Source organism: Thrips palmi, unplaced genomic scaffold (assembly GCF_012932325.1).
Source record: "Thrips palmi isolate BJ-2018 unplaced genomic scaffold, TpBJ-2018v1 HiC_scaffold_19, whole genome shotgun sequence".
In the NCBI taxonomy this organism is placed as follows: domain Eukaryota; kingdom Metazoa; phylum Arthropoda; class Insecta; order Thysanoptera; family Thripidae; genus Thrips; species Thrips palmi.
The window spans coordinates 7,682,413-7,694,113 of NW_023144628.1; the positions used below are offsets into that span (position 1 = coordinate 7,682,413).

Genomic DNA, 11,701 nt, shown 5'->3' on the forward strand with positions numbered 1-11,701 from the left:
AGCTAGCGACATCCGTGAAGGGAAAGGGCGGGGTGGGGACCCGATGGGTTGCTGCCCAGTCTGCAGCTGTTCAGTTCAGGTGTCATTTCGGATCACGCATAGCTGGAGGGAAGTCAACGGGGACGAAAAGAAGACCAGAGTACAACTCCCTCCTCCCTCAGCATTCATCAAACCGGTTTACGTCGACAGAAAGAAGATACAGCATCTGTTTTAACATTTTTATTTGTGTTTACAACAAGTTACAGAGGATTGGCATTAACATTAGATAAAGCAGACAATGTATATAATGTATATATGTAAACTCATACATATATTATTATAAAGTATTATCCAGGAATGAAACATATAGGCAGAGCCTTCAAATACCTTAATACGCTGTGAAAAAGCACAGTTAGCAAATTGTTACTACATTATTCCAAAACTAATAAATAATGATATATTGATTAGGAACTTGACAAAAGAGTCAACATCTAAATTTTGATAAATTTTCACATTTTGTTTCACAGATTCCTGACGTTAGTCATTTTATGTATTTACCATAAAACAAATTTTAGTACCTACATCTTAGTTTAACTTACGTTGTGATATAGGCTATGTTATAAAACCTCACTATATGAAAGGAAAAAAGAAATAAAGAAACAAAGAAAAATAATGATTTCACAAATTAGAAGAACGTAAAGGAATATCAAATGAGTTATACAATGAAATTTGAGGTCCAATTCAAAGCAATGTTGGCTTGTTTTGGACCTGAATTGTCACCAACTCATTGTTTTAGATTAAATTTGGGGCAGTTAATGGCAATCATTCTTTGCAACATTTCTGTATCCTAATCTCTATGCTAGACTTCTAGAAACTTTGTCACCAACACACTGCTTCCTTCCAAAATCAGGGCAGCTGAGGCAAGGAAGTTGTATCTGCTTTTCTACGTTCAGTCCTACAGTATTTACTAGCCTATGTATGCGTCTACATATGTCCCCTGCACAATTACCATAGCAAGTGCAATCACATCAGCATTGCCTGGCAAAAGCCATCGGTCACGGCTATAAGCTATAGTGCAGGAATTCAGGGAATCTGTCAACCTACATGAAGCAGTTTTGCATATCATTCTAGGTGGCACTACTGCCATGTGGTGGGACGAAACCCGAAAAACACACCATTATCTAATTCAGGGCACACAAAATAAGAAAAAAAAACGGTATCCAGTAAATATTTATACCACATGAGATGGAAAGAATAGTAGACTACAACAGCTACTTGATAAAAGGAGTTAAAAACCTATTTCATGTTGTGCACAGCAAAAGCTTTTTGGCTCTTGCCTGAACTCCATGAGCACAAGCTTACACACATTTTTGCTAAAGAGGGATGAATGTATTGGAAAAAAAACAACTGAACAGTTACAAAAGAAAGAGCGATGGGAGGGAGGTGAAAATCACTTGAGAAGCCAAGACAAAAGACAATAAAAATTCTGAATCAAAGACAAAAACACACAGAGTCTTACTTGACATAAAGAAAGACTTTTTGATTCTAAATAACAAATAGAAAACAAAAGAATCTTACCCTCACCTCAATTACTTTTACGAAGCACAAGTTAAGTCTCAAGGCAACATCGGTCATAGTTCTAAGTAGCTGATACTGAGTGGACCAAAAGAAACAGACAAATAAACCAAGAACAAAAAAATCTCTATCAAAAGTCTTTAATTTTATTAGTTTATAACTTAATTCCTTAATGAAACTCGTTTGGAGAGAGGTCGAGGGGTTTCTTATTAATGGAAGGAGAAATTTCCAATTCTCTGCATACTTGTTGTGAATCTTCAGCTTAACCCAATCCAATACTGAAGAGTGATCAGTGCAAGAAACAGTGCATTGCGAACTCTTGTGCCCAGAAAAATCAAAACTAAGAAGATAGACAGAAAAGCAAGAGGAAAACCAGAATAGTCAACCTATGACAAGATGACGTCTCAAATATATAGATGTCATCCCAGGCAGTAGCCACACCTTATAAAGAGAGAGACAAAAAGATAGTAAAAAGATATACAGTAGTGGAACGAGTCAAGCATGAAATAAGTATAGTTGCCTTTTCATAACTACTTAAATATATATAAAATTCAATCATATATTTTATATACAAATTTATTTGAAAACTCCACATAGAGATTTGTCTTCCTCAAAAAAATCTTTCTTCCCCTGTTTTTACACTATCCTGCAAAAGTGCTCCTTCCATCATAAGGACCTCATTCAAAAAATTTCAGAGCATCTGAGGAGACATAAGTTCCTGGGTTGCAATGATCGGCAGCTTTATGACTTCATTGATATTTAGAAAGAAGGAACTTGCTTGTATACCAGAAAAGTCTAGATTTGAGGAAGAAACAAAACTATTTAACCAGTAACAAAAGAAAAATAACACAAAAATTCACCATTTGATTTGATTTGTCAAGCCCAACCAAGAAAACAGACAACAAATAAACACACAATAAAACTTACACTCTGACACAATATTAAAATAAAAAGGAAGAAATTTTCCACTATTAAACACTTTATGCATAGAATTTATAACGAATTTAGGAAGAAGATGAAAACTTGAAGAAAAGCACATGGCAAATTATTCCACTTGAGAACCAAAGAGACAGCGGAGACACAAGAAATACCATACACACAGAAACGGTTCTGTCTGTTTCAAGATACATAGCTATGTTATATTTGAAAAGGTGCAATGGCTTCTCCTCGAATCTGTGTATCAGCTCTGATATCTTCTGTAAGATGCCAGAGGATTGTGAAATAATTAAATTCATGTAGCAAACTCAACTCACAAATTTCGTAATACTGATGACATACTTGTACTTTCCCAAGAAAAAAATAGCTTAATGTGCAGTCTAAAGGCCATGCTACTGAGTACCAATCATAAACAGCTCACAGCAATCATGACTATGTTTGTTTGATATGGAATGCCAAAATGTAGCCAACGAAAATAAATTTAAGAAATATCGTTAGAAATTCAGTTATCTTATTGGTACATTACAGGTACCAAACCTCCCGCAGACTTTTATCACTTTAACAATGGTCCATGATTGTTATCAATACTAACACTACCACAATAGGGTTTGATGTGAATAATGTAGTATTGGAACAATGAGACTAAAATACCTTAATTTCTACTAATCAAAATGCACATCTCATGGCCTGGCTCGGATAGTCCACTTTTGTTAAACAATAACAGGCCTCAAGTCCAGTATCAGCTCAATCATGGAACTTGACACTGGATTGTGTTGCTTTTATTAAAATTTTCTTTGGAGAGACATGGTCGCTCCACAACAAAGCCTGCAAGTCGATTGAGAGGAAACAAAACAAAGCGCACTAGAGGTGTCTAAATGTTCTCCACCAGGCCAGTATTCCCAGTTATGCATTTTGAAATTTACATTTTCACATAAAACTACACAAATTTTGTGAATTTCATCAGGTAGAATGTTAAATGGCACATTTTCTCCACATTATCAAGGCCATACTATGGATAATGGGGAGAGTGGAAAATACTTTGTACATTATCTTCAGATGTTAAATATAACTCCAGGCTAGCATGATGGATGTGCCACATATGTATGAATAAACACTTCCAGAAATATTTACACATACATATGTGAGTTTGCAATTCATCAAATACAGTCTTGTGAAAAATTTCTCACACATCCAAACCCAAAACAAACATGTGATTTCTAAAATAACGTTCATTGAGCCATTTTGAGAGAGTAGGTTTTGGTCCAAAGTATAAAGTGCTAATTTCATTGGCACAAATAATTAAGCCTTGGAGAGAGGCAAGGAAAAAGCACCACACCCTCTCAAAATAGACTCAAGTGAATTCGCAAAATTCAACAAACATAAACTCATACACGCATATGCAGAAAGTAGCATGTAACATAATATACACATAAAGCTATTGAAAAATAAAATAAAGACAATGGTTGCATTCATCAGTTACTGATAATGAACAGGAATAAGTACATTCTGGTAAATTATATACATCATCAGATGCTAAGCAAACCGTGCAATGTCTCAAACCGACTCCACATTAATCTCTCTTTTGCAGGAACCTAAATGAGAATTTTTATATACATGACCAAATGATGCATTCAAGTGATATGATGTACTTTGGGATCATCAGTCTGTATCAGTCTAGCAGCATGCCGTGATCAGAATAACAATTCAAAAACAAAAATTATCCGAAGAGAAATTAAAAGATTAAAATTTTAAGAAAAAATATTAAAAATTGAAACAATATTGATGCAGCAAGCATCTCGTAATAAGTTGCAGAAATAATTAATAGAAAATCGAAGGAAAATCCTAATACAATCTTTGAATACAGATAAATGTGAGAAAACGGTGGAATATTGATAAAGTACCTAATATGGTTGAATACTAACTTAGGTTAAGGTACATCACTTTCTTCATAAAAACTAGTATTTCACACATTACCACATCACCAAACAACCTCAACCTCAAAAGCATGGTCATATATCACTCACATACAGTGCAATCATCCTACAAATACTAATATAGATAAGAAGACAATATATTTGTGGTCTGTGAAGATAACTAAGCCACACATGAAAGTGTTATTGTAATTGGATATTAAAATACTGTTTGTAACAATAAAATGTCAATCACAATACTGAATTAAAAATGATAAAATTGATACATAGTACTTTGAAAAAGCATGGTCTTTGAACAGTATTACATTTAACACTTCAGCTCTGACCAAAGAAAAGGAAAATTAAACTGTAAGTCATATAGTACAATAAAGAGTAGCTTACTAACTTCACATCTCGCAAATATGAAGAATTCTGAGAAGTAATTACACATTTGGCATGTGACGATTGATAACTACTAACCATGTGGGTCATATCTCAAACATCATCCTTTGCTTGAACAGAGAACTAATAAAATGCAATTTTTCTGCATAAGGTCACTTGGAAGGCAGCAAAGTCAGTCTGATCTATAAACACAAACTAACAAATATGACGATTCAAGATATCTACTTACATCTAGCAGTGAATCAAAAGAAAAATTACATCACATTAAAGAGAAAATTTCCCCCCTTAGGACAATGGTAGCAGCGAGGGAGAATGCGAATGGGGGTTTTGTTGATGGGAAATGTGCGCATGGTGTGATGGGTGGGATGGGTGGGTAAGTTGCAATGGTTGTGGCAAATGGTGTTGGTTGTGTGCCAATTGACTCAAATGGTGATGCTGATGGTGATTCGCCTGCATTTGGTGATGGTGATGCTGGCTGCCAAGGTGAGCAGGCTGGCTGTATTGGTGGTGATGGTGGTGGTTGAAATGGGTCAAATGTTGAAGATGGTGATGCTGAGACTGCACCAAATGGTGTTGCATTTGGTGATGGTTGGTCTGCAGATGATGAGTCTGGTGGGGAAGAGGTGATGGTATGGGGCTCATTGGTGGTGGCGAGGATAGTTGAGAATGGGAGAGTGGTGTTGGTTGGGGCTGTGGAGTGCGAGCTGCGTGATGAGATAACTGTAGTGGTCTCATGTGCAGCGATGACTGATGCGCCTGCGATATAAGTTGATGTTGGCCTCCATGGATAGAGTCATTGCTTTCATTATTATGATTCGCAAGCAGAACTTGGCTGAGTTGGTGCTGTGCAGCCTGGACAGCAGCCTGTGATAGCTGAGCAGCTTGAGATAGCTGAGCAGCCTGTGATAACTGAGCTGCCTGTGATAACTGAGCCGCCTGAGCAGCTTGCTGGGCTGCTTGAGCAGCTTGCGCAGCTTGCATCGCTTGAGCAGCCTGTTGGCTAGCAGCTAAGTTGCTGGCCAAGTTCGATGCAAGATTGGAAGCCAGATTATTCGCAAGATTGGAAGCAATGTTGGCTGGAAGATTAGAGGATAAATTGTTTGCAAGGCTATTTGACAAATTTGCAGCCAAATTGCTTGACAGGCTAGAGGCTGATAGGTTTGAAGCAGCCAGGTTAGCTGCAGAGAGATTTGCAGCAGACAAATTTGCAGCAGACATGTTCAAGTTTGCTGACAAATTAGCTGATAAACTGGCAGCAGAGAGGTTGGCGGCAGAAAGACCAACCGATAAGTTGCTTGCAGATAAGTTGGCAGCTGAGAGATTGGCTGCTGACAAGTCTGCAGCAGAAAGACCAGGAGATGGGAGATTCGAAGCTGACAGGCCAGAGAGATTGGCTGACATGGTAGCTGATTGATTTCCTTGGCTGCCTAAAGCTGCAGCATGTACTTGATTCATGTTAGTGTTGGTATTGTTTCGCCGATTGCCAGGGCCTGGTTGATTGCCTTGATTCTTTGCACTGCATAAACCATTGTACACCCTCTTGTGTTTAACTAGATTACTCGAGCACGAGAACCGTCGGCCACATCCCTTGCAAGAATAAGGCTGGATTCCAGTGTGCACTGCGCTGTGAGTGACAAGTGACTCACGGTAGGGGAAACCTTCTCCACATATTTTACACTTGAATGGGCGCTCTCCAGTGTGCTTGACTTCATGGCGCTTGACTTCTCCCTTAGCTCGGAAAGCCTTCCCGCAGAACCTTAAATAATATTAAGAGATAGTAATTAGAAAACATTTCATGACAAGTTAGGAATAAGAATAGATAGTACAAATAATGCTCCAAACATCAGCATGATAATGACTTTGGACCAACATTAGATTGAACTCTTGTTTCCTACCTGCACAGGAATGATTTCTGTCCAGTGTGTATGAGGAGATGAGTACCAAGGCTTCCACGGCTTGCAAAGCCTTTCCCACAAATAGTGCATGGGAATTGAGGCTGAGTGCCACATTGGCTTTCCACATGAATCTGGTAATCAAAGCATACAGTGGATAAACCTGATGTTGACAACAAAAGTACAAAAAAGCGACCAGTTAACTCATACCACAAATGTAGGTTTCCGTTCAAATTGCTTGCCACAGCGGTGACAGGTGAAAGGATCTGTCTTTTCCTTAGGCATATGCTTGGACTTCATATGATTCATGAGATACTCCTTGGTTCCAAAGAGTTTGTTGCATATCTCACAGGAGAAGTTTCCTTCACCATGCTCCTTTAATTTGTGCCGAGCCAATGCTTTGGTATTGTGGAACATCCGTCTGGAAAAATTAAAACTTGGTTAAATACGGTACTAACAATTTTCGATCCACAAATAGATATAATTTAAAAACTTACGGGCATGCTTCACACTGCACTGTTCCAACATCACTTGCTCCATGGCTTGCCTCATGGTTCAACAAGCTCATTTCATTTATGTACTGCTTGGGACAAAAACGACAGGTCATGAGTGATTTCTTCCCACCATGATCACTGTGTGTATGATCCATATGGCGTTTCAAATTTTCTGGAGAGCCAAACTCCCGGTTGCACAGGAGACAGCAGGAGTCTTTTTCGGTTAATTTCTCCTTCATATCTTCAGCAGTATGATTAGCAATATGAGCAGCCAGCCGAGACTTGAATCTGAGGCACAGAAACACAAAGTTTAAAAGATAAGATAAAACAAGATGAAAAATGTGAAATAAAAAGTAAGAAACACTAACCGCAGGTCTTTCCCGCAAACACCACAAATGCAAGGTTCTTTGGGCTTCTTTCTCTCTCGTTTCTTCCTGACTTCCCCATCGGGCCCAATCTCACCCCAATCGGTGCCCTCCATTTCACTTTTCTTCTTACGGCCTCGCTTTTTCTTTATCTTAACTTCTCCCTCAATCATGGGCTTATCACTACCATCACCTTGATCATTGTCATTGGACTCATTTAGGTCATCATCACCATCGCCACCTTCTCGGTCATCTTCATCATCTAAGGGCTCTTCTTTCACCTCTTCTAAGCGCATTTCATCCTCACTAACACAATCAAAGAAAGAATCCTTATCACAGTCAGTATCATCATCCTCTGAGCTTGAAACAGTGTAAGGACTCTTCTGCTTGTTCTTCTTCTTTTTCCTTTTCTTCTTCTTCTCATCTTTATGCATCTTGGCATGTCTAACAAGGTGTGACTTAAACTTGAGATCTTTGCCGCAGGTTGGGCAAGTGAATTTACCTTTAGCATTCTTTTCTTTGTCTGCCCTTCTGTTAACAGTTTTAGATCCCTTAGGTCTTCCTCGTTTTCTCTTTACCGGTACTTCTGGTGGATTCTCATTTCCACTACCTTCTTCAAGTTCTACTTTTACAGGTAGGGGATCTGCTCCTTTTTCATTATCAGATTCATCCATTGCCCACCAAAAGTTGTCATCATCATCACTGTCAAACCTGTCTCTGAATGGCTTGTCATTGTTGGCAGCATTAAAGGAACTCGCATCAAGAGGTGAGGGGGAGTTTCGTTCATCCATGGTAGACTTGGACATATTACCATTAGAGCCTGAGCTTGTATTGGCATCAGTATTGTTGGCTGAACTCTCCTCAGAATCTTCATCTTCTGGTTCTGTTTTGACAGCAATGAGGCCTGAACAGAAAAGGTTAAAAATAAATAAGACCCCATGACAACAAAGCTACAGTACAAAAGCAAAGTAGAAAATCATACCAGAGTCATGGTTCTGCTGGTCTTGAGGGGGTGGTGGTGGTTCAGGAGGCTGCTGGTGCCCTGAGCCCCCTCCGCCTCCAGATCCACACCCAGATGAACCTGAGTATGATGTTGATGAAGAAGACTGTTGCTGTTGGCCTTGTTGCTGTTGTTGTTGTTGCTGCTGCTGTTGTTGCTGCTGCTGCTGACCTTCTGCATCTACAGGTTGCTGATTCCACATTTGGTTCGTGCTGCTAGCAGGATTTACCCCCGGAAAGGCAGGTCCATTCAAGTAACCTAAAAAGTTTAGATGATCCTCAGTGCCAGTATGGTCATGACTTGAAACAAACTGCTGCTGATAAACAGAGTTGCTCTGGTCAAGAGATGCCAATGGAGCCTGCTGCAACTCTGCAGTTACATCTCGCTTCCACTTGGAACGGCGTTGAGTAAAGTTTGTTGATGATTGCTCTTCATTATGAACTTCAGCCAGCTCATTAGGTTTTTCCTAAACATGAAAGAGATGAGATGAGATTACGAAATTCAGTAAAAATGTTGGTGAGAGAATGCACGTAATTAAACACTCCAAAATTTTGCTTTGAGTAAAACAGACCTTGGCAAACACTTTAGCAAGATGAGCCTGTGTTTTGTTATGCTTCAATAGGTTCCCAACACATGAGAAACCAACATTGCAAACATCACATGGGTAAGGACGAACACCAGTGTGAGTCGTCAAATGCGTCGTCAGACTAACAGCATGGGCAAAAGCTTTGCCACACACATTACACACATATGGTTTCTCTCCAGTATGGCTGCGCTCATGCACCTTCTTTTGAGCCTAGGTTCAAAATAAAGGAATTAAACACAAGGGTACAATGGATGGTAGGGTACTTCAAAGCAGCATTACTATACTTACCTTAGATTGGTAACTGGCACCACAGTAGCGGCATAGAAATGCTCTCTCTCCGGTGTGAGTTAACATGTGAGACGACAAGGTGCTTTGGCATGAAAACTTCTTCCCACATGTTGAACACACAAACTTTGGTTCAGCTCCACAGTGAACTTCAATATGATTCTGTTATTATGAGAGAGCATTATTGGAAGATGTTTCAAAAATAAACTTTCATCAAAGAGTACATTAACAAAATAAATTGAATACAAAATCTAACCTGAAGATCTGGTTTGGATGCAAAACTTTTGCCACATTGACTGCAACAAAACATGTCCGATTCTGGGCGTTCATCAAGTAACTGTTTACCATCCCAATATTTCCCATGATGGTCCACAGCAACGTGAATTTCTAAGCGCTCAGGTTTGGGGAAGGACTGGGTGCAAATATGGCACTTCCAAATGTAGTGTTCGTCCTGCTTGTGCTGTTGAACAAGGATAAATGTTACTAACATTAAGACTTACTTCCAAAAACAAACTTTTCTTCAAAACAAAGAAAATGTAGCTTACCTTGTCTCGCAGCTCCCTGGAGGGGAAAATAGTATTGCATGCTCGGCAACGGAAAATCATTCTTCCCTCATGAGCTGCCTCATGACGTTGCAAGTTAAAAAGCTTTGAATACTTTTTTCCACACACTTTACATTGAAGAAGTGTGCCCAAGTTGTTGCTTAGAGATGGATCATCATTAGAAACATCATTTTCATCTTCACTCTCACTGCTTTCATCAGTTGACCACTGATTCGTATCAACATCAAAGGGATTCCCATCTTCCGACATCTTATTCTCATCATCATCACCATCACCTTCGTCATCTTCTTCACTGCTATCGGAGTCATCCATATCATTGGCAAAAGGAAAATCATTGCTGAATTCTGCTGAGGGAGCACTAACGTTCCCACCTGTGCCCAAGACATCAGGTGTAACGCTCTTCAGAACACTCGAAGCACTCTCGTCAGCAGCCTCATTTCCCTCTTCATCGTCATCTTCGTCATCTTCATCATCAACTCCAATGTCTTCTCCTCCCAGGTGTTCATTTTCACCCAGGTTCAAATCAAGTGAGGCGCCGAGGAGATCTTGGCCGCTGGTCATGTCCTTGTTGAAGCGAGCGGCTAGCTCGCGGGCTTCAGACACTAGTCCAGCCCACTTGGATCCCATGCCATAATCGTATTCCTGGTCGACTTTGCGGAAATTATTAGTGGAATCGCCTTTGTGATGGGCAATCTCCATTATAGAAACCGGAGCGATGCTCATGTCGGTGGTTGGAGGCAATTTCATGGTTCAAACTGCTACTTCATTTTAGGCCGCACCTCTGGATCTAGGTTAGTCACCACAACTACAATAGGCCTCTTGGTCTAGGAGGGCTTGAAGCCTAGCCTAGGCCACAGTAGCTGGACGGCCAAACCGCCCCGCACTCCTACACACGGCCTGGAACCATCTTATTCCTGGTTCAGCAGGGTTTGTTGATGTTCACAATGTCGGTGTTGATGTTTTAAAATAAGGAAAAAACACTGAAAGCTTCCCCGCACAATTATCAGTCGCGCAGCTTTTAGCACGGAGGAAACTTCATGATGCTCTCTTCCACACTCAACGAAGATCCCATTGTTCCACCATCACGAATCAAATACACGAGCACAGTTTATAAACAAAGTCAAAAGCACAGCACCCTTCGGAACTGGCTTAAAAGGTTATTTCCCCACTTATGACTGAATACTAAAATTTATTTTAATTCTGACGTTTAATGTTCGGGCGTCTCCACAGCTTTCGAAAAGGCAGTGTAAAAAAGAACAAAACACAAGGAAAGTCCGTCTCCGTCTGCAAACCTGGCGATGAAACGCCCACTACGGAATGTCCTGGGACCGCAAATCGTTGGTGCAAAGCCACAAATATCGCTTCAGACAACTAAAGGGTATCCTATTTCACAGCAGGGCGCACCCATACCTCTATTATTGATTCAGTACCTTGTACCTTCACGTGTACGCCCGATGGTGTATGTTGGGTTGCCTGCGAGCACGGCGCTGCGCGCAGCCTCTAAATGTGAATTCTGCCCCTCTAGGACGGTTCCACGATTTTTCATCGTGACTAGGAACTATATCAGAATTTTTTCGACATTTAAGATGGATCTGTAAAATTTCAGAGCCGTGCATTTGTGAACTGAGAAAATGTATGGGTGGGAAAAAAAAAACTCATCCTGTGTGACGTCATTGCCACTTCCGCTTCTCCGACTCAGCGCCAAATTCAAATG

The 11,701-nt window shown here is 40.1% G+C and overlaps 1 protein-coding gene across 1 annotated transcript; it reads right to left on the reverse strand.

Annotated features, from left to right (window-relative positions):
* Window positions 1-204: 204 nt before the first annotated feature.
* Window positions 205-11,438, reverse strand: LOC117646052. The gene is made up of 10 exons (XM_034386705.1): window positions 9,970-11,438; window positions 9,681-9,884; window positions 9,428-9,586; window positions 9,125-9,349; window positions 8,536-9,019; window positions 7,557-8,457; window positions 7,192-7,476; window positions 6,905-7,115; window positions 6,698-6,828; window positions 205-6,558 (listed from the first exon to the last, which is right to left on the reverse strand). The coding sequence occupies exons 1-10, from the start codon at window positions 10,732-10,734 to the stop codon at window positions 5,088-5,090; spliced, it is 4,836 nt and encodes a 1,611-aa protein (XP_034242596.1). The 5' UTR covers window positions 10,735-11,438; the 3' UTR covers window positions 205-5,087.
* Window positions 11,439-11,701: the final 263 nt, after the last annotated feature.

What these genes read in the sequence shown, in the direction of transcription:
- LOC117646052 (XM_034386705.1), bottom strand. Translation starts at nt 10,734, where the DNA reads ATGAAATTGCCTCCAACCACCGACATGAGCATCGCTCCGGTTTCTATA. An exon ending in CATCCAAACCAGATCTTCAG is followed by an intron (nt 9,587 to 9,680) that starts GTTAGATTTTGT and finishes TCATAATAACAG; the next exon opens with AATCATATTGAAGTTCACTG. An exon ending in CAGAAATCATTCCTGTGCAG is followed by an intron (nt 6,559 to 6,697) that starts GTAGGAAACAAG and finishes ATATTATTTAAG; the next exon opens with GTTCTGCGGGAAGGCTTTCC.